This window comes from Calypte anna, chromosome 1 (genome assembly GCF_003957555.1).
Source record: "Calypte anna isolate BGI_N300 chromosome 1, bCalAnn1_v1.p, whole genome shotgun sequence".
NCBI classification, from domain to species: Eukaryota; Metazoa; Chordata; class Aves; order Apodiformes; family Trochilidae; genus Calypte; species Calypte anna.
The window spans coordinates 89,894,806-89,911,277 of record NC_044244.1 but is presented as its reverse complement, the minus strand read 5'-3'; the positions used below and the strand labels follow the sequence as shown (position 1 = coordinate 89,911,277).

General features: G+C 43.4%; 1 protein-coding gene across 2 annotated transcripts; it reads right to left on the bottom strand.

Annotated features, from left to right (window-relative positions):
- Positions 1-1,447: 1,447 nt before the first annotated feature.
- Positions 1,448-16,253, bottom strand: HAL (histidine ammonia-lyase). 2 transcript variants are annotated; one of them, XM_008491127.2, is made up of 20 exons: positions 15,924-16,253; positions 15,448-15,508; positions 15,238-15,265; positions 14,850-14,924; positions 14,681-14,753; positions 14,530-14,596; positions 14,305-14,342; positions 14,100-14,225; positions 13,322-13,461; positions 12,066-12,113; positions 10,913-11,060; positions 10,737-10,832; positions 10,552-10,610; positions 9,669-9,749; positions 8,723-8,788; positions 8,388-8,553; positions 4,407-4,541; positions 3,294-3,402; positions 3,119-3,188; positions 1,448-2,239 (listed from the first exon to the last, which is right to left on the bottom strand). In XM_008491127.2, the coding sequence occupies exons 1-20, from the start codon at positions 16,168-16,170 to the stop codon at positions 2,090-2,092; spliced, it is 1,983 nt and encodes a 660-aa protein (XP_008489349.1). In that variant the 5' UTR covers positions 16,171-16,253; the 3' UTR covers positions 1,448-2,089. The 2 variants fall into 2 exon arrangements, with proteins under 2 accessions (XP_008489349.1, XP_030302080.1); XM_030446220.1 differs by lacking the exons at positions 15,238-15,265; positions 15,448-15,508 and having other exon boundaries at positions 14,850-14,941; positions 15,924-16,252.
- Positions 16,254-16,472: the final 219 nt, after the last annotated feature.

Sequence of the window (16,472 nt, the reverse complement as noted above, 5' to 3'; positions counted from 1 at the left end):
CTGAAATGCAGCGTGCAGCCGGCGTGGTGCCTCATGGTGTAGGTGTAGGTGTGAAGCTGAGGCTGCCATGCTTCATGGCAGGGTGTAGTGATCCCTTGGCATGGTGGTCCCTTGGTCCCAGGCAGCCAAAAGCAGAGGTGAGTGGGAAGCAATGCCCAGCACCTCCTCACTGAAATCCCTGAGAGCCCAAGCCTGCGTAAGGAAAAACCTCCAATATTCTCTTGCTGGACAGGAATAAGCATTCACAGCCTGAAACTACTGATGTGAAGGGATTCTGCTCTCACACACAACCTCAAACCACATGCTTGTCTGGCCATTTGGGAGTTTGCCCCAGGGCTGTCATTCGTGGCAGGTTTGCAGTTAGAGGATGTGGTTATACCCGAGTGGTGCAGCTGGCTGAAGTGGTTGCTGGTGCCTGGCTCCGTGTTCCTGCCGTTGCACAGTTTGCAGTGCTGGTACCACAGCGGCCATGCAGCTGCCAGGGAAGGCACAGCCACTGAAGGGCAGCAGGAGGGCTTCTGTTTGCTTGTTGGTAACGTGGCTCACTTCAGTGATGATGTTCACCCTCCTGGTTCCCGTAGTGGGTGGGAGTGGGATGCAGGTGTCAGCTCAGTGGGTAGGAGCTGGTGCTGGCTTTGCTGCTGAAGGAACCATATTGTTTAACCTATAACACGAGGCTGAAGGCAAATGGTTGGTACACCCTTGAAAGATATAGGCCTGGCTGTTCTCGTACTATTCTGTACAAAAATGGAATGGCTTCTGAGGGGATATTGATATATGCCTGCTACAGAGTCTCCAGCTGAAAGGGTAGGAACTTACTCGGCAGGTGAGGGAGAGAGAGGCCAGAGATGCTGCAAATCAGGAGCAGAAGGGAGAACCTGAACTGGGAGCTCACATGCCCTGGGGGTACCCTATTCCAGGGCTTCTGGCCAGGTTAGGTGCCTCCTTGCTAGCTTGCCAACAGGCTTGAGTCTTGTCTTTAGGGCAGGTTGCAGACACTTGAGGGTAGCCCCACACTAGTGCCTTGGCCACCATTTGCAGCACAGCCGATAGCCTGGGAAGAGTTGAAGCTCCTTCTGAGAGCCCCCCAGCCATGGATATTGGGCCAGCAGTGCTGAAGGTGTTTTTTTAACCATCCACTATATGGCATCACCACCTCATGATGTGAAGTCTGATGTTTGACTCTTCCCTTGCAAAATGAAGTCTGTGCCAGAGGCCAATGTTGTAACACAGAGCTATGACACAGAGCCCTCAGCAGCCAGGCAGACACCCAGCGAGCCACAGCAGTGAAGGTCCTGGTGCTATTGCTTCAGCACTGGCTCACACCCACCACTTCTACACCTCCTCCTTCTCCTTTCCTCAGCCCTGTTCCACTTGTCCTCCTTATTTCCAAATTAAGCTTTTCCTTTTCATCAAAATGCACGGCAGGAAAATAGATTGCTACAGCTGTATATGAAGTCTCAGTTTATTTATCACAGTTGTCAGCCCATAGCTCTTTGTAAGCTGCATTAAGTGTAGTCCATTCACCAGAATACAATATATTTGTTCTGTAGCAACGATCCCCATAGCACGTTTTTATGTGCACAGCTTTTCTGATTGATGAAGCATTTGTTCTAACAATGCTCCTGTTATACAAGAACTTGTATTTCACATGTGATCTGCAAAAGAGAGGAGAGTTAAGTGTAAAGATAATTTTGCTTGTGGCAGAAAGAACAGGACCACAGCAGTTAGTTACTCAAAGGAAAAAAAAAGAAAAAAGGTGAGAATGTCAAACCCAAGCTGTTTGCTATCATTGGCATAGATGATAAAACAAATGAAGAGCTGAAAAAACAAGTACAGGAGGCCCTGTATAAAACATCCACTGCTTTCAGCAGGGATCCAAATGTTTTGGGTTTGGAAGCTCAGGAAATTCTGTCAAAACAGTGCTATCATGATAAAGTTGTCCTTCACATGCAAAGGAAACTAGCAAGCCATTTCTGTTACATGTGCTTCTGAGCTGGACATGTCCATTGAGTCACCTGGAAAAACCACATTCAGTTCAAGAATAATGGCAAGGTCCTGGAAAGGATCTGCTCTTTACAAGCAGCTCTTAAAGATTATCCTGCTGCCTGTGGTCATGACCAGCATCACTATTGATATCCATCAGTCCCAGGGAGAAAGCTGTTGGTGAAATGGGTCTTGACTCAGGGATGTGTTCCCTCCTGTACTTTTCAATGTAAGGCCTAGCCACTTCCCACACCTGCAAAACAAGAAAGTGAAATAGTAGAGTCAGGGACAAAGTAAAAGGTGAGGCAAGACATTGACACACAAGCTCAGGGAACCCTGTAAAAAAGTTATTGTGATGGAGGTGAGAATTACACAGACACGCTATATGTGAGGTTTAGGGAAGATGGAGTTGACAGGAGACGGGAAAAGCTCCGGAGGACAAGGAGAAAGCATTTAAGGTGAAAATGGTGTGTCTTGTTAGCAGGTTAATGCTCCCTGTGGGGTAGCTGGGAGAAGCTGGCATGGAAAAAGAAAAAAGGGAAGGAACAGCAGCTGGGGTTAAGGAAGAAAATGAAAATGTTCTACACTGAGTCTCCTTTGACTTTCCTCTGCAAGCACTGCAAAGTGAAAAAGGGATTTTCTTCTCCCATTTGCTTACTCTCCACAATTCTTCTGTTGCTTGTATTTTACAAAACACTTAGCCCAGGTTAACAGATTTCACCACAGCTATTCCCTCATCCATATTCCCTTATTGCTTCCAGATGATGCCTAAGGTCCTAAAGGCTGGGGAACACTCACTGCCCCAGGAATGAGGATCACCATCTGGAGAGACTGCCCATTTCTGTGGATATCTGTGGGGTTATAGGACCCTGCCCTCAAAGGATTCACAGTTGGATGTATGTCTGGACCCTGACAGATTTAATACTGCAAGCTATTTATTACACTGGGCAGTGGTTTATAAAGGTAACCCACTAAAATGAAGAAAGCCCCAGTCTCAGGGAATCTGTTTGGGCTTGCCCCAGGCAGAGGAGTGCTTTTAGTGAGGCCACCTAATGCAGAGGTATATTTCCACAGCAGAGGTACACTGTGGCTCCTTGGGGCAATCTGACACGTGCCAAAAGCCAACACTTGCCTTCTGCTCCACCAGCAGCCTGTGAGCTGCCTCAATATCCGGGGCCATGAAACGATCCTTCATCCAAGGCCTGCAACAAGACACATTACAAACATTGGCCAAACATTAACCAGGGCCACTGGTGGCTGTGCTCTGGAGGAACAACCTCGGTGGGAGCTATGTGCCTGGGTCTTACCTCACAACAGAGCGCACAAGGTCATAAACCTTCTCCAATGGGGTCGTCGTTCTGAGAGGGCGTAGGAATTCAATACCCTGGCAGGCTGCAAGCAGCTCGATAGCCAGAACTAGGAAATCAGAATGGGGAAAGAATTTTCAGCAGGTAGTTCGAGGTGCGGTTTCCTTTATGAAGCTCTCCCTGGAGTTGGTTCTGGACAATACGGTGTGGCTTCGGGACATGCGAAAAGACAAGTGGGTCCACACAACCCAGAGACACAGTCCAGAAGCAGGATCATTTTATGGATGGTGCTGGGGGCACTATCCAGCATTTTAGCAAGCAGATTTTGGGTGTTCTCTTGGACAGACCTTTCAGTGTGCCAGGAATTCCTGGCCACTAGAATCTTAAATCCTTCCAGGCTATCATGAATATTCAAATTAATGGCCACCCTAAATCTGAAAACCTCCTCAGGATGAAGAAGAAAGGGGCTTGAGCTATAAATGAAAGGTCTGTCTGTGAAACTAGCAAGAGCCCATGTAAGAGGACCAATAAAATTACAGAGCTATAGAAGAGAGTCTTCTGTCACCTCATCATTACTGGCATTAGTTCCTCATTTTCATGACCTAATTCATCCAAGGAAGTGAGCGAATCAACTGGATCTAGGACACACTGTTTCTCAGCACATTGTTGAAACACAAGGTTTCTCACACTCATTTCTCTGCCTCAAATGTATGAACAAGTGGGCAAGTGAGTTCAGTATTTGTGTGCTGTGTATTACTCTGCTTCTCCACTAACAGCTGAGATTTATATCTAAGCACACCAGAGGCCGAATAAATAAGTAAATAAAAAGCAAGAGAGCAACCTGTCCTTGTAAGGAAAGGAGGGAAGTTTTGCTGAGTGTCCTGCAGTAAGCAGTTTTGTTTCACTTGTTTCACAAGTGCTAGATTTGCCTCATTTTTGTTAGGTCCAAATGCTTGTAAAAGTATGTATTTGATATGATTAAAAATATCATAGTAGTTCTTTCAGATTCACAACTCCTTTTCTTCTTAAAACACATCTGAAAAGAATGGCACTAATACCTTCACCTTGTTACATATTTTGTAATTTGTCTTGAAATTAACATTTTAATTTTACCTTGTTCCACATGTTCAATAACTCTCAAAGCTTTTCTTGCAGACCATCCTCCCATGGACACGTGATCCTCTGTTGCAGCACTGGTTGAGAGAGAATCCACAGAAGAGGGGTGGCACAAGGCTTTGTTCTCAGAAACTGCAAAAATTCGGTGCAATGGATGTAGGACAGAATGAGCACAAGGCAGCAGAAGCAATGGCCAACCTGGAGCAAAGAGCCTGTCTAACCACCTCAGGTCCAATTATTGCTCCTCTCTGAGAAGGCATAGATGGTTTACCTAGACTGACTATTTGTAATAAATACCTTGAAAACTACCATTGTCTCTGAAAATTGTAACCAATATGAGTCCTCACATGCAACTATTAACCAAATATAGAATGACTGCTCACTCCTCCCCCATCTCCAGGGTTGGGTTTTGGTCACAGACACTGCCTCTAACCCTGGTTTTAAGACAAGAGCTGGAGATCAGCATCCCATTGGAGCTGAGGCACTTGCAGAACATGCTGCAGGAAGATGCTGGGGGAGCATGGTACAAAACCACCCCAACCATCCTCACCTTGCCACCAGGCTGCCCATGCCTCTCCTCCAGGCATGCACACCCCTGAGGGTGGGAGTGCTCTGGCTTTGAAAGCTTTGAAAGGCTCTCAAACTGCACCCAAAAGCGAGAAGTTGGCTGCAGGATGGGCCGTAGGCACCATCCAACAACTATTTGTGGTGGAGAATTGCTCTTTAGAAAGAAGAAAAGCTCTGGCTGCAAGCAGACCTTTCCTTTCTGAAGCTCAGCAGGATGCTGCATAATGCCCTGGACAAATTAAGGGCAGCAGAAGAGCAACAAGAACGACAGAGAGGTGGTGATGCCAATAGCAAACAGACTGGAGTGACACAGCCCAAGCTAGAGCCCGGCTGGCACATTCGGGCAGGAGACAGCAGCTCCCAGGGAAGCTGCACATGGCTGCGGCAAACACTTTGCTCTGGCAGGCACAGTGCTACCAGAGAGGAAGGGAGAGATGCATCCAGAAGTGCTGCAAAACAATCCAATCCTTTTCTTCTTTTCTTTTCTTTTCTTTTCTTTTCTTTTCTTTTCTTTTCTTTTCTTTTCTTTTCTTTTCTTTTCTTTTCTTTTCTTTTCTTTTCTTTTCTTTCTTTTCTTTTCTTTTCCCTTGCCTGGATCAGTGCTATTGCTCCCAGAGCAGCCAGTCTGTCTGCAGACGTGCTCAGGACTGAGCTGAGCCTGTGACTCAGGCCTTATCTTTCATTGGACCCCTGGTCTTGCTCATGTGCAGTGGGGGCCCGCCCTAATCAGGCACAGGTGGGCTTAACACAAGCTCATGCCCACTACCTGGCACCCGGTTGCCTCATTTCACTACATTTCCCCCCCTCTTTTTTTTAATTTTTTAATTTTTTTGTTTGTGAGTAACTCTTGTTTATTACAATGACAATTGTAATATGTTCTAGTATACACAAACACAACAAAAATGACAATTCCTCTCTTTCTTTTGTTGTTGGGTTTTTTTGGTTTTTTTCTTTTTGTTGTTTTGGGTTTTTTGGGTTCATTTTTCTTTTTTTTTGTTTGTTTGTTTTTGTTTTTATTTTGGGTTTTTTTGTTTCATTTTTTTGTTTTCATTTTTTTGCCTTGCCTTGATCAGTGCTATTGCTCCCAGAGCAGCCAATCTCTCTGCTGGCTAGCTCAAGAGTGAGCTGAGCACATGCTTCAAGCCTCACCTTTTATTGGCCCCCTATTCCTGCTCATGCGCAGTGGGGCCCTCCCTAACGAGGCACAGGTGGCCTTGCCTTGCCTTGCCTTGCCTTGCCTTGCCTTGCCTTGCCTTGCCTTGCCTTGCCTTGCCTTGCCTTGCCTTGCCTTGCCTTGCCTTGCCTTGCCTTGCCTTGCCTTGCCTTGCCGTGAGGGCCCCACCCTAATCAGGCACAGGTGGCCTTAACACAAGCTCATGCTCGCTACCTGGCAATTAGTGGCACCTGGTTGCCTCATTTCACTACATTTCCCCACCTTTTTTTTTTTTTTTGTGAAGAACTCCCATTTATTACAATGACAATTGTAATATGTTCTAATATACACAAACACAACAAAAATGACAATTCTTCTCTCTTTTTTTTTGTCTTTTTTTGTTTGTTTTTTTTCTTTTTGTTATTTTGGGTTCTTTTTCCATTTGTTTTGGTTTTTTGTTTCTGTTTTTTTGCCGCCTTGCCTTGCCCTGCCTTGCCTTTCTTTTTGCCTTTCCTTCTTCCTTTCCTTGCCTTACTTTTTTCTTTTTTTCTTTCCTTTTCTTTCCTTTTCTTTCCTTTCCTTTCCTTTCCTTTCCTTTCCTTTCCTTTCCTTTCCTTTCCTTTCCTTTCCTTTCCTTTCCTTTCCTTTCCTTTCCTTCCTTCCTTTCCTTTCCTTTCCTTTCCTTTCCTTCCTTCCCTTCCCTTCCCTTCCCTTCCCTTCCCTTCCCTTCCCTTCCCTTCCCTTCCTTCCCTTCCCTTCCCTTTCCTTCCCTTTTTCCTTTCCTTTTCCCTCTCCTTTCCTTACACCTTCCCTTTTTCCTTTCCTTTCCTTTTCCTTTTAATTTCCTTTCCTTTCCTTTTCCTTTTAATTTCCTTTCCTTTTTCCTTCCCTTCCCATTCCCCATCCCCCTTACCTTTACTCTTTCTCTTTCCTCTTTATCTGTTCACTCTGGGAGTGAACAACATTAGCTGGTATACAAGCACCTTTGAAACTGTCAGAGTGACTTAAAAAACACTAGTAATTCCTTGTTAAAATAAAAAAGCAAGAGAGTTAAAACTTCCTTTATAGATATATTCTGGGCTATTTTGACCAGGGAATGATGGTTTTAACTCCTGCTGTCAGTGCAGAAATTACCTAGGAGGCAGGGCTGTCCTTTTCATTCCCCACAGCAGAGACCACAAACGCCCCAGAATCTCTCACTCCAGATTGCAGAAGTGAGCTGTGAAACCTCAGGCCAAGCAACAGCTAATGCCTGGAGCCATCCTAAAACTGTACCCAGAAAGTGTCCAGCCTTGGAACATGGGGAATAGCATTTCAACTCCTTTTCCAGCCCTGATTCTCGAAGCAGCCTCTAAGCAGGTTTCCTTTATTTTATTACATTGATTTAGTTAATTGGCTTATTTTTTTCTGCAGGTTGTTTTTTCTATACGTTTCACTGACATACTCTCTTCCTTTGTCTTCTCTCTTGTAATTTACCCTCTACTCAGAGCAAATTTGCTTTTATGTTGGCTTGTGCTTTCCTGAACCTATGAACTGTAACACCCCAGAGGCCACCAGGCTTTTTGTTACCTTAAGTCATGAATACTAGAGGACTAATGTACTAATGCCCTTTTTTGTGTACTCCTCTGATAATCAGCCCATCAACTCTGGGAACTCCAGTCTCTTGAGGACTGTGGAGTCTGATACTGGTGTCCAGACCTGGCTGTCAAGTGGAGACACTGAGTACTAAGGGTACCAGGGCCAGCTTTGAGGCAAGTGGTGTCCCTGTGCTCATGAGAAGCGAGGAACAGGGGTATTCTCTGCTTACTCAAGCAGGGGTTTTAATTTCAGCAGCGTGGTTCAGACAGGTGGGTGTATGTTTGCTGCACGCAGGGTTTGCTGTTAATTACAGCCCTTTCTGAGCATATTTGTAAGCTCCTGACACCGATTCCAAGCAGAGCTCTTATGCTGGTGACTGTAAATCACCACTCTCCCAGTCAATCCCATAAGGATGCCAGTAGGCAAGCATTCCCATCACAATCTGCTTAAATGTTTCCATGCCCAGAGCACTAAACATGCCCATGGGTTAGTGCAGAATAAAGAATCACGAGCTGAAATAATTGCAGCTGCACTCAACACTTAAAATTCATGCCTAGACAGCACAAAGCACATAGAGAAGAGATGGAAAACTGGAGTGAGGTCTATATAAATTCACTCGTGCCTCAATATAAATTGATCTTTCTAGCTTGGTCTCTCAGTGATATTGCTTAAGTACTCACCCAGGGCAGCTGCTGTGCAGTGTGCAATCATGAAGCCAGAGTTCAGACCTCCTTCAGTGACTAAAAAGGCAGGCAGCTCACTGAGTGAGGGGTTGCAGAGCCTCTCAATTCTTCTTTCACTAATTGCAGCAAGTTCATGCACACCGATTGCCAAATAGTCCAAAGCCTATGAAAAATTATCATTAAATTATCATTAATTATTCATTAAAAAGAAAAATCTCATTAAACCAGATGAGAGAAAAAACAAACAAGACAAAACAGATACTAAAATGTTTTGCATTTGGTTTTGTTTGTTTGTTGTGGTTTTTTTTTTCTTTCTCAAAATGCTTACTTACCTTTGCAGGGTATTCACCATGGAAATTTCCTCCAGAAATGGTCTCTGCTCTTTCAGCAAACACCATCTTTTGGGAGAAGTTAAGTCACAAAGATGAGTGAAATACAGTTAACATGACAGATGTCTACCAGTAATCGGAATATCTCAACTGAAAGAACGTTTGCACTAACAGGTTTTTGTCTGCAAGCACATTATAGTACAGCCATGTGTTCACTTTTCAGAAAATCCAGACCCAGTCTTGGTTCCCTGAACATGTAGACACAGTTCTGACATATATTTTTTCCAAATAAAATGAGATCTCTGATGGAGGGCTGGAAGGGGTGCAAAGAAACACGTGTTCAGATCCTAGCATAGTTCCTCAGTTCCTTGGTAGATTCCCTCTGTGGCACATACAGTTTTAGACAGATTACAAGCACTAATGCTTATCAGCTGCTGATAGGATGTACAGCATCATTACACTGCTGAGGGGAACCTCTCCTTGCTCAGTGCCAGTGCCAGAACTGTGCACAGAGTTTACCAGGCTGAGCCTTACCAGCCGTGCAGCTTTCATCTGCCTTCCCTTTCTGAGTACAAATCTTGCTTTATAGCACAGGTTTCACTCAAGCTGCACCAGCAGATGTTTCATACAAGTCACCATTTGTCTGTGTTCATTAGGTTGCCAAGTTCCACCTATCTATGTCCTCAATCTAAGTGCACAGAATCTTACCTAGGAAACATTTAACATACACTAAACCATATGCACATAAGGTTTCCTTGCCCCAGCACACACTTGCATGCACCAACACAGCCACAGGGAAAAGAAGAGAGGATGCTATTGCAACCAATGGTAGCTATTGACCAAAGACAGCTAGGGTTTTTTTTGCCTCCTATGCAAGTAAATATATAAAAGAAAAGGAATAAAAAAGGCCAAGGAAAATTTTACACAGAAATAGTCATAAAAAAGATACAGGGTTGTCTGTGGCACTGTTGATTTCAGTTGTCATGATGTCCTTCACAAAAGCAATTGTATCATTTACAACTCCATGGACCTGAAACAAAAGATGTTAGCTCCTGAGCTCAGTAACTACACTGAGTTCATCTTCAGGATGCTGACTGAGCTACAGGCACCCTTTTCCCATCTTCCCACCCTTTCCCATCTTGCTCTACATCCATCCATACACAAAGATGGTCTTGGACTTGTTCTTTAAATTAGGAACATCACTATGGGATACTGCCTACCCTAGACAGCCAAAAGACTAGATTTACTAATACTATGGCAGTATTGCTGAAAGGGTAATACAGATATGTAATTTTTTACATGTTTGTGTTGGTTTACCCTAAATGGAAGATATTTATTCAATGGCAGAAGTGTTATGAGGGGAGAAGTAGCCTTACAAAGACCCCACAGGGAACAAAACCTCTAATTAATTCATTCCATTCATTCCACTGATTTTATGGCAAATCATAGAATTGAGTTCTTTCAGTAAGTTTGAGATAGTCCATTGGCTGGTTCTGGAAACATCTTTCCCCAGTTCAAGGTCATAGCACCAACGCTATGCAGAAGTAGTGCCTGACAAAGCCTACAAGCACAGAAACCATCACTTTCCCCCTGCTTCTGAATCTGACCTCTTATAGATCTGAACACAGCTTTGTTAGACACTGCCATGGGTGTGTGCATGAGATCAATGAATTACATCTCTTCATCAGTAATAACACTGAAGTGAGGGAGAAGCAAAATAAAACCACTTCCTCTCAAGGAGTCAGACAGCACATGGTGGGCAGTATTTCTGAGGTGGGAACTTTGCCATCATTTATCTAGTGCTGTGAAGGGAAACCAAAGTCAGTTTTTACCTGGGGGCAGCAGCGCATTGTGTACGCATCCTGAACTCGGTCACAGAATCTATGGCTCTCTAGAAGGAACAAGGGAGAGAAAAAAAAAACCCAAATATTTTGCACACAGAAGCGTACAGGCTACTGCTGAAGGACTCAGCCTGTCCAGGTAAGCTGAGAAGGTGAAGAAGGTTAAGATTGCTCACCTGCTATTTCTGATGGATGATGGTCAGAATCTAGAAGGGACCTGAATCGAAACGCCACTTCAACCTGCCCTCGGTGTGGGCGCACTGCGTGGATATCTGTAAAACCAGTGGCTGCTTGGTTTTGCCTCTCTTGCCAACAGCTGTGAAGCAAACAGCAGGAAAGGCCCAGTACCCACCAGTGTCAAAGGCCCTTGTGGTACCCTTCAAGACTTCAAGTGTAAGGGCAGCAATGATGTCAGCTTGTCTAGCTATAGCACTGGCCCTTTCAACCGCTTCGCATCCCAGTGAGGTGATCATTTGTGTCCCATTGATGAGAGCCAGGCCCTTCAAAGAGAGAGCAGACACTAAGCATATTCACTGCAGCTATTCTAAATGCTGTGATAATTCTCCTTCACATATGAATGAGCTGAAGACCTTTGCTCAGCTTCCTGGATTGTCCTGAAATCGTGACATGCACAGCTTGTCCCGGCATCTTATTGTCAATGTTTGTGACACCATGAAACCACTATAGACACTCTCGGTGCTCCAGTAGTTCCAAGCAAGAGGATTATTTCATGTTATTTTGAGATTAAGAAAGAAAAGTACAGGGAATACGCATTGTTTTCCAGTCCTTAGGAAGTGTAATGCTATCTTTATTAACGCATTTTTAAGCTATTAGTTAAAACAAAGAAGCTATGAACACAAGGAGTGCAAAACCCAATCATAATGCGGAAGTGGAGAATTAAAACAGCATTGCAAGTTCTAACTGCTTTAAAAGATTCAGTTAAAACTAGCTTCAGGTTGGTTCTAGTCAAACATGAAGCCTATGGTCGCCTTCCATTTGCCTTTAAGGAGACCCTGGACTTGGCTTCTTGCTCCCAGTGCTGTTTTACAGCTACTGAGGCACTTCACCAGTGAGCTCCATAGCCCTGGCATCTGTTGTGTTTCCGTGTAAACTTTAATACTTAGAGATTCACCTCACACAGTTTTAATGATCTAGAGATCAGATACCTCACCAAGTCAGTCCTCTGAACTCCTGTTATGGTCAAAGGGCAGATTAGGTACCTTGAGAGGGCTTCTTAGACAGCTGTTTCAGGATGACAGTGTTTTCTGAAGATGCCTGTCTCTCTCCACCAACCACAGAGCCAATACAAACAACAGGCTTGGGTCATGTCAAGTAAGGTGACACTCTGAGAGATGAATCCCACTCCTGATAATGCTTCATTATTATCCTTCTGGAGCTTGATTTAAAATTACTGTTAATTTATTTAATTATAATGGTAAATATAAAGCAACTAGTGATTGACTGTACTTGTTTTCTATCAAATAGCATCGTTTTACTTTTATTACCTCTTTTGGTTTCAAGGCAATTGGTCTCAGACCATGGGCTTCCAGGACCTGTGAAGAAGTTTAATGACAAAGCAATTAACAAAAGAGGTTTTTCGGTAATTCAATCATCAAAACTTCTACATCATTAAGATTATGTTTCCATAAATAAAAATATTAGGAAATTCCTTAAGTGATGTGAGGAAAAGAGTTTTTTATCACAAACATTTAAAATATTTTTTTCATGCTGGGATAAATACAGGACAGCATTTCTGGGCTTCCAAACTAGCCCACACCTCAGAGGTCCTGAAGGTCCAGGGCACACTAGCCTGCTTCCTCTCTAGTCCTACCCCTTTGTAGTTCTTAGTACTTCTCCAGCCTACAGTGTTAATACATAACCATCAATCCATATAAAAATCAGGTATTCAAATATACATTGATAAGAGTGACAGGTGTAGCACAGCAGAATTACCATGAGAGATTTTGAAGGAGCAAGACTTGGAGAAATTAAACATTAGATTATAGAATCACAGAATAATTTGGGTTGGAAGGGTCCTCTAAAGGTCACCTAGTCCAACCCCCCTGCAGTACGCAGGGGCATCCTCAACTAGATCAGGTTTCTCAGAGCCTTGTCAAGCCTCACCCCGAATATCTCTGGGGATGAGGCCTCAACTACCTCCCTGGGCAAAAGAATTTTTCCCTAACATAAGTATGCTGATGTATTACTGGCAGATTAATAATTAATTAAAAACCAATTCAACTGTAAAGCTTCAGTCTTGTAAAGGACGGGGATATAACTTTGCTGCTAAATTTCTGCCTCAAATAAATCTCCAGTTACTCTCAGCATCTGAAGTTTTGAATTGGAGGGGTGATCTTGGGTTGTTGGAAGTGTTGGTGTTCATGGAGCTGAAGATAAGTAATAGTTCTTTCATAGTTGGTATCATGTCCTGTCACTCTCTCCAGGTCCTAAATTATGTCACCGTGGTATCTTGTATTGCAATGCAATGACATGATATTTCTTTAGGACTTAATATCTTGCTGCATATCTATACCTACGCTGGCAATATGCAGGTCAGTTACTCCATTTGCATGGGTCCACTTTCCTCAAGGTAGAGGATGACTTGATAAAGGCAACCTACTCCAAACTCAAACCAGTTAAAATAATCCGAAGACTTTTACATGTTATTAATCTGACCAAAGCTCTCCCTCTCAAGGCTACATGGAATTTAGCAAATGAGCCATCTAGCAAGAAAAAAACCAATCAGCTGCACAAATCTTACATATTTAGCATCAGCCCAGCCACTCTTTGGGGACCACATCTTTCCCTCTCCAATTAATCCTAGCGCAAGATGAGAGAGGGGGGCCAAGTCTCCACTGGCTCCAACTGTACCTTTCTCTGGGATATAAGGAAGGCAGGATGCTAGAAAGAAAACAAAAAACAACCCCTGTTAGAGCATTCCCCTTGATACACTCCTTGGAAAACAGAGAAGCCAGCAAAAATGGGGTCACAGTAACATCCTGCAGTCACAGCCAACAGCACCAACAGGACTACTGTTGTTACAGAAAGGGAGTTGCCCTATTCACAGGCTAGCAGCAGTTCATAGAAAATTCAGTCTCCTTCTGTGTCTACTTTTGAGTTTAGTGTTGGACTGGGAGGACCACAGGTCGAGGTGGTTGCACAAATCCTGGCACCCCTGAACATGATGGCACAGACATCAACGTTCACCCTTCAGGACAAAATTTAGAGACTTGAGCCTTTGTAGAGGAGCTCACCCAGAGTCATGCTCTTAGTCTTCAACTAATTACCTGACCGAGGCTCATTTCCCAAGCTTCTGCCTGTTGCATCGCTTCCTTTCAGCCTTTTTTGTCAATTCTTCTCATATTCCAAGTTCTTCAATGGAAGAAGAACTGTCTCCAGTTGTGAGCTTGTGCTTGTAAGCTCTGGTTCTGATCTCTCACAATTACCAAGATGAAAGCCTAGCTTTTGTACCTTGACCCACTAAACTACACCCTTTAAAGAAACAGTAACCAAAAAAAAAAAAAAAAAAGTCTTTTTACCATTAAAGGCATCAATAACTTGCTGGAGTGTTTCTAGGGATATGCCACTGTATCCTTTTGCTAGGACATTGATTCTCAATGCCAACAGCATGCGAGATCTCTCTGGGGTCAAAGGTTTCCCCACACCTGAAACAGTAATGCTCTTGGTTACTTAACCTCTACCAACAGCAATAGAACAGGGAAACACCAAGCAATTTCTCATTACCTGCAGAATGGGAACGAACCAAGTTCACTTGAAGCTCCCTATAGAAAAAAAAATAAAATGTAGAAACCCAAGCACGTCTCATCAGGTTTTATTTTGAACAAAACAGAATGAAATTCTAAAGCAGCCTCTCATCTAACCATAGAGGATAAATGTACAGCATTGGACTGCTCCCTCTTCTTCCTTTCCCCAAAAGAAAGGATGGAGAAAGCTGCACACACAACTTACGTCAGCTTGCTATTTGGGATGACAGTCCGGGCAAACTTCCCAAACCCCGTGGTGATTCCATAAACAACTGCAAGAAATGCACAATGCTGGCTAAGGGGATGACTCCATGAAGTTTTCTGAACAATTAATAGTTAGAGATAAAAATGTTTACCCGTCTTTTCCTTTACAATCCTTTCAATCACTTCTCTTGATTGTTTGACTTTAGTTTCAGCTTCAGGAGTGAGCTAAAATATGAGTAGTTTAAACTTTAGTTTGTCATTAATTTAATTGTAAAAAGATAAAAGTGCAATTTTTAGCCTATGTTGGTTCAGAATCCTTACCTTTATCTTGTAGAGCCCCTTTCCTAAATTAACCAAGTCCTCCGTTGTTAAGCTGTTGCCATCTAAAGAAATATACTGCACCAAAGAACCACCTTTTAAGTTTGGAGTACATATAAAGTTGCTTATCAATCAGAATTCTAAAAACCCACCACCAAACAGTCAAAATTCAGCAATGAGAGGAAGCTTACACACATCCATTTTTAAGGCAGGAAATCACTAGCAAAAAGACAACATTATGCCAGATTCCCAGACCCAGCCAATCTCACAGCCCCTGCTCTCCTGAATGCTGCAGTGACTCAGCTCTCAGCGTGTCCTGGTGACCAGCAGGATTTGTTACCAGGTTAACATAGGTGGCAATTACCAAGTTAACACAGTTGGTGATTCCTACCTGTTCTGGTTCTCGGTATTTGCTGTATCTGAAAGTTTTGTGAAGGAAAAGAAAAAAAAAAGGTAAACAGGATTTCACAAGTGGTGACCACTCAGTTACAGCTGGCAACGTGTTTTAAGAATGAAGGAACTCTAGAAAACCAGGGCAGTCTAGAAAATTATAGATCTGAAATAATAAAAATTGTTTACAAAAAGCTCAAAGAAAGGATACAGGTGAACTCCTTCTGGCTGGGATGGTATGAAATCTGGAGACATTATGTCTCCTTCTATAACTAGATGCAAATAAAACATGAACTAAGTTGTATTCTATGTATAAAAATTTTCTACTCATCGTAACACACACCAGTAAGAATTCTCTTTTGCAGTTATCAGCCCCAAATATATTTGTGTGGTCCTAGGAAAATAACAAAGGACTATGTAGTTTATTTAAGGTAAACTCTAAAGGTGAAAGAGTCCCCCAACCCTTGGACATGTGCTCCATGTCCCATACAATCACATAGCATAAATTATATCATGTACAAATGATGCATATGGAATCCTATGCCTTCTATATCCTATATAGTTCTATATTTAAAAAGTAAGGGTGAATTTTGGTATTTTTTAGAAAAATCCTAGACACTCTGCACTTGCAGATAAACTAAACACTGGTTTCCTGGCTTAGAAGCATCACTTCAGGCTTTTGCTTACCAACTTCAACAAATTCATTGTCCTCTAGGGCATCCTCCACTTTATCATCAAGATCCAGCAAGCCAAGACCCTTGCACCTTCGGATGTAAAATTTCACCTCTTCTGCCGAGGCAAACCCCCCATTGTCGGGTTTGTTTTTCATGTACCGCCTCAGCGCTTCCTTTCCCAGCCACCCGATGGTGCTGGTGCTGTTCAGGCACGGCACTGCCAGCCATTCTCCTCGGACATGCACCGTGTATCTCGGCATGATTTCTCCAAAATTGTCCCTTGGCCACGAAGGGCAGCAGCGTGCAGCAGCCTTACATTTGCCGCACGACAACCCGGAGTTCGGTGTCGCAATCAGATAAGAGGCAAAAATCCACCCCTAAGGCCCCCAGCTTTGTCAATACACAAGATCGATGGATTCAGCTGACTTCATCCAATCAAACCAAACCCAGGGAGCACACCCTTTTCCTGGAAAGGCAAAAAAAACCCCCAAAAACCTCCAGCCCTATTACCACAGGAATTTTTTTCAGAGGATCACATCAGGAATATAGAAATTGAAATCTA

Excerpts from the sequence above, each read along its gene's own strand:
- HAL (XM_008491127.2), bottom strand. The coding sequence starts at position 16,170 with ATGCCGAGATACACGGTGCATGTCCGAGGAGAATGGCTGGCAGTGCCG. Across the intron at positions 15,509-15,923 it reads CAATGAATTTGTTGAAGTTG|TTATAGAAGGAGACATAATG; the intron begins GTAAGCAAAAGC and ends ATTTGCATCTAG. Across the intron at positions 15,266-15,447 it reads CAGCCAGAAGGAGTTCACCT|ATACAGCAAATACCGAGAAC; the intron begins GTATCCTTTCTT and ends CAAAACTTTCAG.